General features: G+C 41.6%; 1 protein-coding gene across 6 annotated transcripts in view; it reads right to left on the minus strand.

Moving 5' to 3' along the window:
• Positions 1–17805, minus strand: part of PTPRM (protein tyrosine phosphatase receptor type M) — a 791703-nt gene that overhangs the window by 211991 nt on the left and 561907 nt on the right. For all 6 annotated transcript variants that reach the window (XM_019418445.2, XM_053902396.1, XM_053902395.1 and 3 more), the window contains one exon: positions 16846–16978. In XM_019418445.2, coding sequence (XP_019273990.1) covers positions 16846–16978 — 133 coding nt within the window. The remainder of the gene's footprint in view (positions 1–16845; positions 16979–17805) is intronic.

Raw genomic sequence — 17805 nt, forward strand, 5'->3', positions numbered from 1 at the left:
CACAGGATCCACGAATTGAGGCTTCATTCAACCAAGAGGAACCCTAGTCGTAAGTTTTAGGCAGCATATACTGAATTGATTTTGTTTTATTTTTTTAAACCAAATCCATGAGACTGAAATTATACAAAGTCTGAGGCCTGCATGTGGGGTGCAATGTGGGTTTCATTTGAAGCACTGCTAGCTTCTAGAATGCTGGACACAGTCACATTCTGTTTGTAGACGATTTCTGCCGTAGCCACCATCACTCGTAAAGAAAAGGAAACAACAGCCAGTCGTGTAAGCCACTGACCTAGCACTACCTGTATTTCATTCTTTGGTGTCTAAAGATAATGCAGAGGGACAGACTATTTTCTTCACTTGGGACTATACTCAGTGCGTCAGCAGTGATCTGGGCACACGTGTCCTGGCTGGTTCCAGGTTGATGGCCAGCCTGCCTTGCTTCACGGGTATGCTGGTACCAATTCAGGAGGTGGTTTTCAGAGGCACCTATGGTTTTCTCACTGTCACCACTGTTAGTAAAACTTCTGGGATACTTCAGGCTGCACTCTCTGAATATGGCTTGATGTCTTCCTGTGGTCCTCCTAGACTCAGATAGCCATGCACCAGCAGCATCAGTATTCGCTTGGCATGAGCTGCACAAAGAAACGGTCCTGGACAGCCCAGGCCTGACAGCCCACAAGGCCGACAGTCCATTACAAGCCCCGTCTGCAATACTGTAGGCTGGGCTAGTGCTCTGAGGCTGAGCGTTGATTGATGAGGGCAGAGCTGAGTGCAAGACCTGCCTAAACATCATTCTGTCCACCACTGAACAGTAAAACATTTTGTACTGTGGTCAAACATCTATAACACAAAATTTTCTAACTTAACCATTTTCAAGTACCCATCCATCTCCAGAACTTTTTCATCGTCCCAAACTTAACTTTGCACCCTTTAAACAGTGACCCCCTTTCCGCCTCCCCTCAGCCCCTGGCAACCACTGTACTTTCTGTCTCTAGGAATGTGAGCATCCTAGATACTTCATATAACTGGAATCAGACAGTATTTGTCCTTCTGTGACTGGTGAATTTCACTTAGCAAAATGGTGTCAAGGTTCATCCATTAGCAAAATGGCGTCAAGGTTCATCCCTGTTTTAGCCTGGATCAGAATTTCCTTCCTTTTTAAGGCTGAATAATATCCCACTGTATGTATATACCACTGTTTGTTTATCCATTTATCCACTGGTGGACATTTGGGTTGTTTCCACCTATTTGGGTACTGTGAATAATGCTGCTATGAACCATATGGGTGTAAAAATATCTGTTCGATTTCAATTCTTTCAATTCTTTTGAGTATATACTAGGAAGATGTTTTTATAAATAAATACAATAAATAAAAGTGCTGCTGCATTTCTGGATCCCAGTGTAGTACATTTTCCATTTCATGCACAACTCAAAAACGGATTGCCTGTTGCTAGAGAAATCAGTTCAACAGACTGTGTTTGCCAAGTCACAAAATTACCTCAGGAAGAGACTTCTTCGAGTGGGCTCAAGTTATCATAGTAAAAAACATTTCAGAATCCACAAATTTTGTTTTCTAAATTCTTAGTTTCTCTCTCTTTTTAAAAAAATATTTTAAAAATACTTTTATTTGAGAGAGAGAGCAAGTAGGGGAAGGGCAGAGGGAGAGAGAGAGAGAATCCCAAGCAGGCTCTGCACTCAGTGTGGAGCTGGACGCGAGGCTTGATCCCACACCCTGGAATCATGACCCAAGCCAAAATCAAGAATCAGAGGCTCAATCGACTGAGCCACCCAGGGACCCCTTCTTAGTTTCTCTCTTACTTTATGGGTCTTCATTATGGCTATTTCATTTACCTTAGTTTAACTTTGTTACTTGTTCAGAACTCCAATTTCATTGTTGTGGGTTCTTTACATATTATTGGTAAAATCAGCAACGTTAAGTTCTGAAAGAGAAATGATTGCTGAGTGCCCTCAATTTAAACTAAAAATGCTAGAGTTAATGCTCTGGTCAGGACACTAATTAAAAGATATTTGAGAATTCAAAACTTCATAAGTCATAGAACACATGGTATTAAAGTAATTGTTGGTAACGTCCTTTAGCTCTGTTAGCAAAAGGACCTGAACATCAATAAAGAGTGTCACATTGCACATAATCAGATCTATAATTTTGACCTTTGAAATTGAACTTGTTAATGATGTTCATTAATCAGTCACATTCTTCCTCTAATCGGCTTCTCCCTTCACATAATGATTTATCATTTCACTTAGCAACTTACAACTTCAGTTAAATTTTGTTTCCCTGTTGTTCTTCCCAGCAGTGGTGATCAAAAAAGTAAAAGGGTGCACAGAATAAGAACGAATCGTTTAGGTTGCATTTCTTTGTTAAAACGTTGTCCGGGCCTCTGTGCTTGGCACACTTCCCTTGGGAGTAATCGCTAACAATCTGGTTATCAGCTGTGGACAGCAGAGGGGCGCTTCAGACTGACGGTGGAGTGACAGAGCCTCGACCTCACCATTGCAATACTGGTAACTATGTCGCGACTTGAGGGGACACTCAATAAGCTAGACTTGCCGAAGTTCCACGTTAAAAAAAAAATCAGTTTCAGAATTAAGGGAGAAGTTTGGGGACAAGAGTTAGAAACTGTCTGGAGACCCAAACGGATGTATCATCTGAGTCCATGAACAGCACAGCAATTAGGATGTAGAAAATTAAATTGTTCTTGAAGCGAAGCCGGTGGAGTTCAGGTACCTGAGCAATTTCCTGCCAAGGAATGAAAGTGGGTTGGTCCGGCCTGACGAATGAGCCGCATCATGGTCGTGACTTGACTCGTAGGCTGCTGTGGGCTCTTCAGGAGGTGATAGCTGCTGGCTGAGGATGGGGTGGCAGGGCTGTGGGGCACGTCTGTTAGATGTGCCCCGAGGGCTCTGGAATTTGCCGCAGATAAAAGCAGCAGACCATTTTCATAACTGTAGCCTGCTGTCAAGACGAAGCGGGGTCACCATGCTGTGGATTGGACATGCAAGCAGCTCAAAGCTGCAGAGCACTGGAAACCGTTTAAATTTGGATTCTCTTTCTTAAAGACAGGTTATAAAGGGTGTGTGTGTGTGTGTGTGTGTGTGTGTGTGTGTGTGCGCGCGCGCGCGCACGCGTGCTGGGGTGGGGAGAAAAGAAATATAGAGAGATATACTCTTTCTATTCTCAGATTACTACAGATTGGTAAATATTACTCCTCAAGCTCAGCATAAGGAAATCAATAGCCATAGTGTTATAGGGCCACAGAGCCCCTGTTCTCATGTGATCTCCAATTTTTGCTGGCTTTGTCACCCAGGCTAGACTAAGCAGCAGAAGAACCCAAGCACCCAGGGCACAGTCCATCAGGAAGTCACCTTAGGAAGGAAGGCCTTGCTGGTGTGGGCTGGCTTCCCTCCCAAGAGCCCATCCACAAAGATGAGCATTGCTGAGTGTAGCCTAGTCCCCTCTTCTACACTGGGGGAATTTTTTTTAATGTTTATTTATTTTTGAGAGAGAGAGACAGAGACAGAGCATGAGCTGGACAGGGCAGAGAGAAAGGGAGACACAGAATCCGAAGCAGGCTCCAGGCTCTGAGCTGTCAGCACAGAGCCCGATGCGGGGCTTGAACCCACGGACTGTGAGATCATGCCCTGAGCTGAAGTCGGACACTCAACCGACTGAGCCACCCAGACACCCCTGGGGGAATTGTTTTAAAGGAGCAGAAAGATGATTAAGGTGACATCTTATCAGTGAAAACGCTAGAATAGAGATTACTACTGGAAGTTCATCTACAGTCCAAAGATCTCAAACCTGGACTAGAGAGACAGGAGTCAACAGTATCTCTAAGTGAAGAAAGTGGGGACATGCCCCAGTTATAAACTGGAGGCACACTTAATCCAAGCCACCTGGCATCATCACCCACAAGCTAAGTGAAGCTCAAGTTGTTGTGTGTTTCTGAGTATGAACCACCAATTTACAAAATGCTTTGCAGGCCAGTTTTGCTATATGAGGGCATCACAGGTATTAATGAGAAGCTGGGCAGAGAAGAGGCATGGGTGAGGAGTCTATTGTCCTTGTCTGGTATAAGACAAAACCTATAGCCAGAAACATAGGTGATAGAAAATTGTAAAATGTGGTCCTGTAAATGTGTCTTGCTTGGTTTATCTTAAAATAGAATTAGGAATCACAGATTGGTGACTAGAGACCCATTTTATTTGGCCAAAATTTAAATTTAAAAATTGACTGATGGCCAATAATAAAAAACATTAGAAGATTTAATAAAACCAATTGAGATTTCTTGCTTCCCTGAGTGGAGGGGACAGGAAGATCTGTGACAGCATAGTGTACCTGACCGAAACTGAATGGCAGAGGCCTTCTTGAGATACGCTCTCCACCGGGGCCTCACCTTTACTCACCTGGGTCTTTTTTTTTTTTTTTTTTTTTAAGTTTATTTACCTATTTTGAGAGAAAGAGAAAGCACGAGTTGGGGAGGGGCAGAGCAAGAGGAGAGGGAGAGAATCCCATGCAGACTCTGCACTATCAGCATGGAGCCAGACGAGGGGCTTAGTCTCATGAACCCTGAGATCATGACCTGAGCCGAAGTCATACACTCAATCCAGTGAGCCATCCAGGCGCCCCTCACCTGGGTCACCTTTACAGGCCCCACAGGCAGATCTGATTTGACCCTTAAACTGTACCTACTGCCACTTTTAAGACCAGAATTCTGAGTCAACTCTAGCTTGACAAATCATAAAAGAAAAATCTCAAGTATTCTATCTGCAAAGCTATACAACCAACAGACGCAAGTTCAGTTAAGCAATTCTCAACAAAGACACCCTCATGAATTTCCAAGTGTCCCCTAAGGGAGTAATACTACTCCCACATGATAGTCACTGAGCAAAGAATTTCAGTTAATACTATGTCAGCACTTCATTTTCAAAATCTTAATATATTTATGGGTCGCCTGGGTGGCTCAGTCGATTAAGGGTTTAACTTCAGCTCAGGTCATGATCTCACGGTTTGAGAGTTCAAGCCCCACACTGGGCTCACTGCTGTCAGCGCAGAGGCGACTTTGGATCCTCTCTCTATCTCTCTCAAAAATAAATAAACATTTAAAAACACATCTTAAATATTTCTGAGATTGCTCTCTCTTCCTTTTAAGTAAAGGTTAAGGCTGTACCCAAGAATTAGGCACTGATAACTGACCTATTCTCTTAGGAGTGGCTGATTTCTTCAATGACTGAGCTCAGACTCTGGATCCATGACCCAGGCTTTTAGGCAAATCGGGAAAAAAAAAATACAGGCCATTTTGATAGTTCCCAGTAACTATATCCTTACACTAAGCTGTTCAGTAAATGGCTTTTTCCTGATTTTGTTTCTGTTAATGTTTTCTTTCTGACGTGAGGACAGTGAACCAATGTTTATCATACACTCCAATCAGCACACACTCAAAGGAACAATTTCCTTTGGTGGAAAGAGCTATTAGTGGCCAAAGGGCTGGAAATGAGAAAACCCGAATGAATTTCACAAAGCCCAGGCATAGCTACTGAAGACAGGAGTCTGAACATTTCCATCGTAAACCCACTGAAAGGAAGACCTGACAAACTGGATGTTTTAATTGATTTAGGGCCTATGCTCACATGTAAAAAAAAACTCATCCTGAGGCTGTTTATTCATTTTTTGAATATGATGATTTTTATCTAAATTGATGTTGGTTGTGAAAACTATCCAAAGGATAGTTTATAAGAAATATTTCAGAGGTGGTTTAAACATAAATAATAATTTAAGTAAATCATAGTTATGAACCCATTTTTCTTTTAATTGAGCTGTATCTCAATTTAAATCTATTCCTATTCATTGAAACTGTTTCAATATATTAAATTAACAATGTAAATAGAGTAAAACCTTGGTTTGCGAGTGTAATTCGTTCTAGAAACACGTTTGTAATCCAAAGCGTTCCTATATCAAAGCGAATTTCAAGAACTATTGGCTCAGTTGTGATCATGTGATGTTTCGCATCATGTACTACTCGTATTGCAAGACACCACTCATTTATCAAGTTAAAATTTATTAGAAATATTTGCTCACCTTGCAGAACACTCGCAGAACAAGGGACTCATAATCCAAGGTTTTACTGTAATTGTTACACAAACTTTAAAAAATCACGCTATTCAAAATAGGGAATCTGTCCACCAGAAAACTTAAAAAATATCTTTTTAAAAGAATGTTTTATTTATTTATTTTGAGAGAGAGAGACAGACACACAGACAGACAGACAGACAGACAGGGAGGGGCAAAGAGAGAGGATCCCAGGCAGGCTCTCAGCTGTTAGCATTGAAGCCCAAGGATGCAGGGCTTGATCCCATGAACTGGGAGACCATGACCTGAGCCTGGTCTTAACCACCTGAGCTACTCAGGTGCCCCGCAAAATATTTTATGCTATTATAAAACATACATCTCCCAAATAAATAAGAAGCCAAAGCAATTCAAAGTCCAGTGTTGCAGTGAAGGGCTTGCATTAAAGAAGAGTTTTTGTCTGTAATTGCTAAATAACCTACATGCCTACTACCTGCAAAACACCCTGAAGGGCATGAGAGCAGAGTGCCAGAAATGGTTAGAAAAAAAAATCACATCACAGCCTTTAATATGCTGTAATCTAATAGAAAAGAGAGAGGAGACCCAGGTAACTCAAGAGCCTGCATGCAAGAAGAGTGTATGTGAGTGCTGTAATGAGGGGGTGAGTAAGGAGAGCACCAAATCCCAGCGTCCAAATTGGAATTCTGGTGTTCAGGCAGGTGCTGCTTCAAGTCGCCTGGGGAACATAATTAACGTTCGGGAGCTGTGTTCATGCCTGCTCTTACGCCTGAGTGATAAAATGGGCCATTCTTAGACACGGTAACCAGGGCTACATTTTTGCCAATTTTATGCTTTGTGTTGTTTTCACAAACAAATAGAAGTATGTTGAATTTAATAAATAAGTCAAGTTTTGCTTGTTGCAGTAAAAGCCATAAAAATAGCTTCACTTCAGTTCTACCACAGCAGTGTCGATGGGGAAACAGCATATATGGAAAACAACAACAACAACAACAACAACAACTACTTCCAATGGATCTAGTGAAGCCCTGGGCACCTTAAAGGCAAGGGCATTGGGCAAAACCATGCCTTTCTTATTCACCTCAATACACTGTTTAACAGAGTATTGCATCTGGAATGCTGAGATCTGCTAAGAGAGAGAGAGTGAGAGAGAGAGAGAGAGAGAGAGAGAGAGAAGGATAGAGAGAGGGAGGGAGGGAGGGAGAAAGCATTCTTCTCCTCATTAGCATAGTGGTCCCTCTCTATCCTCTTTAAAATTTAACTATATGTAATTTTCTATAAATGAACATAAGTCAAAGATTTCAGATATAACTCCTTTCCTTGTTAAAAAGAAATTTAGATCTATGTTAGAAGAAGAGGGATCACAAATGTTGCCTAAAGAAGCAGGTTAGACATCGGCAAATTTTAAACATATATATATGTATATATTTACATATATATACATATTTCTCCTATACTCTTTTTCATTACTGTTTCAGTCATCAATATAAAACAAAAACAGAAAGAATTGATCTTATTTATTTATTTATTTATTTGTGAGAGAGAGAGAGAGAGAGAGAGAGAGAAAGAGAGAGAGGAAGAGGGGCAGAGGGAGGGAGAGAGAGAGAGAATCTAGAATCTTAAGCAGGCTCCACACTCAGTGGGCAGACCAATGCGGGGCTTGATCCCACGATCCTGGGATCATGACCTGAACTGAAATCAAGAGTCGGACGCTCAACCGACTGAGCTACCCAGGCGCCCTGAAGAAATGATCATATCAAGTTTGAATTCTTGGATTCACTAACCAAGAGGACAGATTTAAAGTCATCCTCAGCTTTCACACCCTGGGCATTTCCCACTCTACAAACTGGAAAGTGAAGTCATGTCCACATAAATGGAGACATACACTCCTTACGAAACAGGGAGAGCCTGGGTGGGACTGAGCTGGAAATATCAATGCATACAACGCACATCATCTGGGGAGATCACCTGTGGAGAATGGTCAATTTTGGTGGTAAATATCACCTCCCTCTTAACACCCTCTTAGGTACTGTTAGACATAAGCTTTAGAGGTAAGACAGACCAAAAGAACAAGTTTTAAGAAGCTATGCTAATGAGTATAGGATAAAAATGAGCTGTGTTAGAAAGTTGCAGGCACTAACAATACAAATCAGCAGGACAACTGCACCCTGAGATGGCTGGTAAGAACCCCGCTCAATGTGTGCAGGTGGGGAGCTGGTGCCGAGGAACAAGGCACGAGGGTCCACACTCCAGATAGTTCCAGAGGTTGATCCTGACCTGTGGGAGTTGAGGTAGTTGGCTGAGCAGGATCTAAGGCAGGTGCAGGGACTCCAAATAGATGTGTGACACTGCTGGGCACACCAAAGAGAGAAATGCTGCCCTTTTGTTCCGACCCCGGAGGGGGACTGCTCGGCCCCTTATTGGATCTGGGTCTCATAGGTCTGGATACACAAAGTATTTGTGCTGACTGCCAAGACCATGACCGCTCTGGAGAATTTGGGGCTTAGAGGGAACTCCCCAAGAGCAGTAGTATCGATGCCCCAGGACTCTGGCTTCCTTCCTTCCCTGTAAGCCATAGTTCGTCCCTCCCCTTGAGTGAGCAGTGGCCTGTGCAGAAAGCACACTGCTGGGTGAGTCTGGCCCAAGAGTGGTTTTCCCTCATGGTCGCAGCTGTAGCACCTGCCCCAAGGCCTGGCCTCCAACTACAGGAACCGTGAGCTGCCTTCCTTGTAGTAGCTGTGTTCCTTGCTATCCTCACAGTTAAAGACCCATGTTCTCCATGGGCAAAGGAGAGGTGGACTCCCTCTACAGGAGAGACAGCCTTCTGTCCTGCCTCGTCTCTTGAGTATGGAAACAAAAACTTTGAGGCGTGCGTGCAATGCACATTGAACCTAGGGTCAGCTACGACTCATATACTGAGGTAGCAGATTATGTATATTGTCAACGTAGGTAATATTTATTGGGGCCAGCACTTTGACAGTAAAAACTCATTTTCTTCTCCTAACACTCCTACGAAGTAAGTACTCTTATTTTGCCCTTGGTATACCTGGGGAGACCGAGGGACACAAAGCCAAGCGGCTTGCCCACGGTCACACAGCTTGGAAGCCACAGGGTCAAGGTGTGATATAGGTAGGTGGCTGTGCCTAGGGATGGCTGGTAACTCCACTCTGCTCCCAGACTCTAGAGTTGGTCTCTGATGAGGAAGGCCTGGAGTGAAACACTCCCTTCCTTCACGGCTGACTATAAAACTTAACAAAGTTCTCTCAGTCACTAAACCAGACGAGGATACGGCACCCTCAACTATTGTGAGTTACCCGAAGGAAACCTACTGTTCCAAAAAGGACACAAAATACACACACTTGAAAGGATTTAAAAAACACGTCTATAAAGGAGGAAGTGGAAAAAGCTTTTAGTTAGCTGTTTTCCAAAGCATGCTGGCAGATTTCAAATCTTTGCAGACTTAGAGTGATGGTTAACGGTGGTAAGCTGATGACTACACTGCGTTTCCAACGAATGGATCCGGACAGTACCTGAGTTTGAACAGAGCAGGAGGCATCTCTGAGTTTAATGCTGTGGCCGTAAGCAGTGGAGCAGGGTGGTTAACAACCAGAGACATTTGATTTATGCCAGGCTCTGCCCTGTACTACCTGCGTCACCTTGAACAATCTCCCAAACTTCTGGGCCCCTATGCTATTATTTATCCAGCACCAGCTATGCATATGAGTTATGTTATTTAATCTTCATGCTCCCCTGTGAAGTACACAGTAGCCTCATCACCACATTTTCCATTGCAAAAGTTCAGAGATGGTTAAGTAACTCATCCGCATTTACACTGCTAACCAAGTAGGAGCTGGGATTCAAACCAGATCTGTTAAGGTTCGAAAGCCCAGTGGCTGCCCCTTACCATTCTGACACTTTTCTCCTATAAAATAAAAATAAAATAAAAAATTAGTGCCTATATTCCCCACCCTCCTGTTTAAAATAAAATCTTCCGTATAAAGAGCTCCCAAAGAACCCTTAATGGAAGGTAATAGAACATAGTCAAACCATTCAGTTGAGTCCAGAAATAGTGTCTAATATAGGAGCTATGAGACTAATCACATGAAGTCCAGGTTAGAGGAGGCCTTGAGAAAGGTCAGTTTGTTTAACTTACCTCTGTACCACAAGCCCATCCAGTTATCATCTAGAAAACTGAAGGACATTAACTGATTGACAGATTAGGATGACATACGCATCCTTCTTTGTGTACCCAGATATCCTGTCTCATGCGTGCCAAAGCCGGTGCTGGAGCAGAAAGTCCCAGCATCTGGTTATTTATACAGCTGCATATCAAGTACACATATTCTAAATCATAATCGCAAAGAAACTTTCTCAATGTAGTTTCAGAAAGTGTGATTTTGAAACAATAGAGCATCCAGACTTAAGACATTTTCCACATACGACTCATACTGAGCTTTAGAGGGAAAGAATTCCTATCTCATATGTAAACAAGTATAGCAGAAGAGCTATAGATAATGTCAACTTGCCTCCAGCCTCATGCTGCAGGCATCCCTTTGAAAACAGAGCTTTCATCAAATTTTCTCTCTTATCTTTTTTGTTTCATGATGTCTTCAGAAATACTTCCTATTTTTTATTGAGATTTCTTTCTCAGTATCAGTATTGTTTAAATATAATAGAATGGGCTCTAAATATTTAATGACATGTGCTGCATTTGCAAAATGTACACTTGTTAAAGTATGTTCTGGAAAGAGATAGAGGTAGAGTGCTTCAGGATTAAAACAGTTACATTTACCTAAAACAGGTGTTGCTGTAGTTGAATAGCTAACATTTGCTGCTTTGACTGAGAGTGCATATTTCCTTAATTATTTTCATAGAGCCACAACTTCTGTAATTTCTACTTACCTCAATAGCTGAGACAGGAATATTACCGTAATTAATATAAATGTTCTCAAATTTCTAAAAGATCTGTATCAACTTTAGAAACAATAGTAAATATAATTAAGCAGGGTAAAAATTGATGGTGTTTGTATGCTAAATTCTGTCAAACATGTTATTGAGATAAATTATTCCCTATGAAAAATGTTGAAAATGCAGGTATTTTCATTTATAGAAATATATTTAATTATACATGGATGAAAAATGATAAATACTAAGTATCTCCTGCTCAACTTATTTCATATTAATTTTGAAAATACAATTGACCTTTGAACAACACAGGGTTGAGTTGTGTGGGTCCACACGGATTGTTTTTTTCAGTACTGTCGTGTAAATGTATACTCTCTTCCTCATGATTTACCAAATAACGTTCTTTTCTCGAGCTTACTTTATTGTAAGAATACAGTATATAGAACATATGACATAAAAAATATGTGTTGATTGACTATGTTGTCAACTGACAGTAGGCTAGCAGTAGTTAAGTTTTGAGGGAGCCCAAAGTTATATGAGTTTTTGACAGCAGGGGGTGGGAGGGGGAGAGGGGAGGGGCGGTCAGTGCCCCAAACCCCAGTGTTGCTCAAGGGTCACCTCTGCATTGTCATATGACTCTGTATGAAACTTTAATTTCATATCCATCTTCTACCCTTTATCAACATTTGCTGCATCAAAACACTGCACCCTCCGAAGAGCACACATATTTTTGCGAAAGAGAAAATAAGAAATTGCTTTGCTTATAGGATAAAATAAAAAATAAACGTAAAGGTTTTGCTAACGGTTTTCAAGGCAAAGGTGGTTTCATAGTACATTAGTCCAGGTAAGGTTCCAATAAATTAATATTCATAAACAAGTTAACAATTAGTCATTCATTTGTGGTAAGTTTGTAAAACATTATAGCCAAATAAAACTGATGGTTATCTCAGTTTTCAGTCATTATTGCCTCCATGTGAAAGAATTCCATGAGTTAGCATGAATCGAATGGATTTTATGTATTAGGGGCCTACCTTCAGCAACTACTTTTTTTAAAGTTTGTTTATTTATTTTGAGAGAGAGAGAGAGAGAGGGAGAGAGAGAGAAAGAGAGAGAGAGAGAATTGCGAGCAGGCTCTGTGCTGTTAGCGCAGAGCTGGAGGCGGGGTTCGAACTCAGAAACCGTGAGATCATGACCTGGGCTGAAACCAAGAGTTGGAGGCTTAACCAACTGAGCCACCCCGGCGCCCCAGCAACCACTTTTTATAAAAGGCCTACCCTTCAGAAAGCAATATGATCTGAGCTAAGCTAATAATTGGCAATGCCTCCTAATTAAATTTGCTGTCCCCCACCTCCCAGGGGCTCAGGCCCATCTGGCCTGGCGTGCTGATAAACACAGACGCTAACTACTGACTTTTCCTCAGCAGGACAGACTTCCAATTGTATTTCCAGAAATATTGATGAGTTTGTTTCAGTACCCTTTCTCCTGGGCCCAGTCTGTCTTTATGACCAATGGCACATATTTGCATGGGCTGTGGCCGAGCGCTGAGGGCAGAAGCAACGTGGACTAACTCGCCCATGCAGGAAGGACTCCGACTCCGATTAGCATCAGGCTTTAACTGCACCTGAGGCAGTTCTTCTCCTTCCCTCTCTCTCCTTCCCCGTTTTCATTCCCCTCCCTGCTCCTTCCTTTTAATTGAATGCCTGCTGTGTGACAGCAGGACACGGGGCTCAGAGATAAGCTCTTCACCAAGTAACACTTCTAGACTTGAGCCAACTGAACAAAGACAGTCTTTGGAAGAACTATGGACTATGTTTAAATAATGAAATATGGCAATAAGCCACCCACTGTATTTCCAGAATAGCAAACGTACAGTGTCACCATAGGCCACTACATATGGAACACCTGACCAATTGACTGGAAGTGGGAGGAACTACAGACATCATCCCATGTTATGCTCTCAATTCACAAATGAGGACTCCAAGGCCCAGAGAAGCTCAGAATCACAAACTTAAAATAAAGACCTAGGGATTGCAAATCTAAATTCGGTGTTCTTCTGGGTGTGGTGGGAGGTGAGCAGAGTGGGTGAAGGGGGTCAAAAGGTACACATTTCCAGCTATAGAATAAGTAAGTCGGGGGAAGTAATGTCCAGCCCTAGTTAATAATACTGTAGCATATATTTCAAAGTTGCTGAGAGGAGACCTTGAAAGTCCTTACCACAAGAAAAGAAATTTTGTAACAATGTGAGAGGGGCATTCACTAAATTCATTGTGCTGATCAGTTCACAGTATATACAAATGTGGAATCATGATGTTATACACCTGAAACTAATACAATGTCATATGGCAGACCTCAATAAAAAAAAACAAAAAAACAACAACAACAAAAACAATTCAGTGTTCTTCTAACCAAAGAGGGTGGCTTATTCCCTATCAATGATACATCTGCAACTTATCCATCGTTAACACGTTGTTTTAGGGGCGCCTGGGTGGCTCAGTTGGTTAAATGTCTGACGTTTGATTTCGGCTCAAGCCATGATCTTGTTGCAGTTTATGAGATCAAGCCACGCATTGGGCTCATGCTGATAGACTAGAGCCTGCTTGGGATTCTCTCTCTGTCCCTCCCCTGCTCACATGTGTGCTCTCTCTCCCTAGATAGATAGATAAAATATCATGTTTTAACTATTTAAAAATACAACTTAAAATTTAGACTAAAATTTTGGAGAAAAACCCTGAACACTTAGAATTTGTCAGAATTCCTATTAAATATGACATGACTATTCAGGTCTAAATCTTGTAAGTTTTATATTTATAGGAATGCTATATTGGTAAATTTGCCCCACAGAGAGCATATTCTGTATTTCAGGAAAAAAAAATACAAAAGTGGCACATGATATGAAAACAATCCTTTTAAGATCATTACCTAGTAAATAAACATGTAAATTTGATATGAGTTATTGGTATTTAGTCTAATGTTGTATCAAGACCATATGTTACCGGAGGCAATCTCTTCAAATGCATAATTTATAACATAACCTCCATGACTACCTGAGAGACCTAGGTAGAATAATGAATTAATCCAGCAGAAATAGACCCTTGGAGGATGAAATGACATTTAGCTAAGGTCACAAGGGCAACTGGATTAGTAGTTTCAGGCTATTCCTCATAGAGAGCTTGCCAGATGACACAGAAATGCAACATATTCCCTCAACTAAAAATAAATCCCTTCAGAATGTTTAGTTTGAATATCCAGGTATGGAAAGGCTTAGTATTCCTTTGATTTTACAGTGAATAATATTTAAAAAAAAAAACAGGATTAACCACTGGTAGCAAAGATAAGTCTTCTGAATGAACACTGAGGTGGGGGGGCAATGCAAAACATCTGGGAGAAAAATGCATAAGAGGTGATGGAGAAGTAAGAGAAGAAGAAATAAAAAAAGAGAAAATGGACAGGAGAAAGAAATGAAGAGATAAATAGCTAGAGAAGAAGAAGGATAAAGAGAAGGAAGTTACAGGGAAGTGAAATGAAAAGAAAAAAGAAAGAATTAAAAATGAGGAGACTTCCATTATAAAACTAATAAGTCATGGGACATAATGTCCAACATGGCGACCATAGTTAATAATCCCAGGTTGCATATTTTAAAGTTCCTAAGAGAGTAGCTCTTAAAAGTTCTCATCACAAGACAAAAAAATGGGAAGAAAAATAAGAGGAGAAATTAAATGACGGGTGGAAAAAGAGAGAAAGAAATTGAGGATGTAAAGCAAGTGGGAAAGAAGTGGCAAACTATGGGGACTCATTAGTAACATGTGCAGCTGAGACAGAGTGATGGTTTGTCCTGAGGCCTATGCAGAACACTAAACATAAGACAAAGGACAGAGCAGGAAAAGATGCATATGTGTGTGTGTGTACAGATAGATAGATAGAGGGGCGCCTGGGTGGCTCAGTCGGTTAAGTGTCCGACTTCGGCTCAGGCCACGATCTCACGGTTCGTGGGTTCTAGTCCCGCATCGGGTTCTGTGCTGAACACTTGCTCAGACCCTGGAGCCTGCTTCAGAGTTTGTGTCTCCTTCTCTCTCTGCCCCTCCCCCACTCATGTTCTGCCTCACTCTGCTCTCAAAAATAAATAAATGTAATAAAAAATTGTTAAAAAATAGATAGATAAAGAACTCACCCCTTAGATATTGAGTTACCCAAGGTTTACCCTTCATCCGTAACTTCCTTCTCACTCTACAATGACACTGAGTGATCTCATCCAAATCCAGGGCTTCAGCCCGGCATAGGGTGCTGACCTGACTATGGAAATTGTTATTCCGAGTCCACACCAGCACAACCAACTGTCCCGCGGACATTTCCACTAACCTTAATAGGAACAGTGAACTGAAAAAGTGACGTGCCTACCTCTCCAAACTTCGTGCCCTGCCTATGTCTACTTCCCATACTCCGCATTTTCTGAGTTGGGAACATCTTCCCTAAGTTGTCTAAGTCAGTAACGAGGCTCTTTCTATAATTGCTCCTTTTCTCTGGGCTTCTGCCTTCAAATGGCTACTACAACGCACCACCTAATAATTCTAAAGCTGCCCCCTCCTCATCCAAGTGGTCTTCCTGACTTGAGCTCTTTTCCTTCCTCATGGTGCTCAACCCTAACATCAGAGTGATCTTTCTAAGACAAAAATTACATCATGTTACCACCTGCTTAAAGGCCACCAGTGGATCTCAGGACCAAGACCAGCCTCCTTAGATGACAGACAAGATTTTCAAGACCTTGCTTTGCTGACCTCTCCATTCTCACCTCCTACTATCCATGACTTACTTCCAGTCTATAATTGTTTTTAATTTTTTTTAACGTTTGTATTTTTATTTTGAGACAGAGAGAGACAGAGCATGAACGGGGGAGGGTCAGAGAGAGAGGGAGACACAGTCTGAAACAGGCTCCAGGCTCTGAGCAGTCAGCACAGAGCCCGACGCGGGGCTCGAACTCACGGACCGCGAGATCGTGACCTGAGCCGAAGTCGGACGCTTAACCGAATGAGCCACCCAGGCGCCCCTATAATTGTTTTTAAACTACAGAGAAAAGGATTAAGACCTAGTAGTATCTCTGGAGGGGAAAATTTATGCTACTGCTTACCACATATTTTTATGTTGATAATTTTTGCATCAGTTGAACATTCTATCATTAAGTTTTTACTCACTTCTATATACATAGACACAATATATTTTTTAAGTGTGGGAGGTGAGGATTGCTTATTATAGCCACAACGGCTATAGCCACATTTTCTCCTCCCCCACATGACCCCCCAGCTAGACAGAGCCATGTGACAACATTTAATAAGTTTTAGCTCTTATTTTCAGTCACACCATGGCCTGGGCTCCTATCAGGCTGTTTTCTAAGAGTCCCTTTGTCATGGGGTGTTGTGCCGATTAAGCCCCTACCATGGTGCCTACACGAAACATGGGCTTGATAAATTCACCATTATCTTCATTATAATGAGAAGGAAATCTCTTCTTTCTCATGTCCTTGAGACCATCCACTACATTAGTACGTCAGTAATCGGTAATAAAAATTCCCTGACGAATAGATGTTTTTAAAGATTTTGTAGAGCTTTACGTACCAACGTGTGGGAAGACACAGGCTTAGGTTACCTTGGCATGATATACTTTGCATATTCATACAACTCCACAGCCATTGCTCTAAATTTTGCCTCGTAACCTTCAATGCTACATGATGAAAAATACCAACAGGGTCACAGATGTGTCTCAGCCATGAAAACCAATCACACACGCAAAGCCAACTGGCAGACGACGGGGTAGAACCACATCTCTGGCAACAGCTGGGAGCTCACCTTTTCTTCATTACCAACACAACTCCAAGGAATATGATGACGAACAGCAAGATGCCGGCAATGACTCCGGCAATTTTGACCGTGTGGTCTGTTTCCTTCTCGGGTTCTGGAACTGGCTTCGGGGTGGCAGCTCCTAAAGATGAAAAGGAAATGAAAAAGGACAGACGGTGGGTAAGAGAATAAAGATGTTATGTTTTAAAAACAAAAAAAAAATCGCTGCATTTAACAGAGTAATACGACTTATCAGAGCCAGCAGACAGACAAGCTTTTGATTTTTTTTTCAACAGCTTTCATATGCACTGAAAGGAGGGTAATTGTTCATATTGTTCTTCAATATTTTACTAAACCATAACAGAAGTTGGATAGCACCCCCAGCTCTGACCCTTTTAGAAGAGACTCTTCTCAAACAGTTTTTTATATTTTTATTATCTCTATTGGCTCCCTGCCCTTTCTGCCGTTTTAAAACTTGCTAACAACACAATAGCTATCCTAAGCCTTTATCCAAATTTGATTTGCTGGAACATTTTCCTCAATTATTTTTCATAAGTGAAGCAGTAATTCTATAACATATTAGCCCAAACACCTGGAAAAGTGAGATAAGCTCATTTACCATGCATTTTACCAGCAATTGTTTTTTTAACACAATAGAGATTTTTCCCCTGCCTTTGGAATTCTAAATCTAGGTCACATCTGGTAGGCAAAAGACTCCTTCTAAGCAATTTATTCACAAAGTGGGAAGCAGCTGATGATCACACTACTGGCACTCACATTTAATATCTGTTTAAATGAGATAACCAGAGCCTTCCAGTGACTACTGTCTTAGCTCGCCTGCTTTCCCATTTCCCAAACGTTTGTCCTGTTTATGGCATAATGCGATGGAATGTCAAATCCACGTCTGATGAAATATCCATTTCCTCTGCTAAACGAGTTCAGGACGAGAAAATACTAGGAGTGTAATAT

Source organism: Panthera pardus, unplaced genomic scaffold, assembly GCF_024362965.1.
Source record: "Panthera pardus isolate Hobbes unplaced genomic scaffold, ASM2436296v1 HiC_scaffold_15, whole genome shotgun sequence".
NCBI lineage: Eukaryota > Metazoa > Chordata > Mammalia > Carnivora > Felidae > Panthera > Panthera pardus.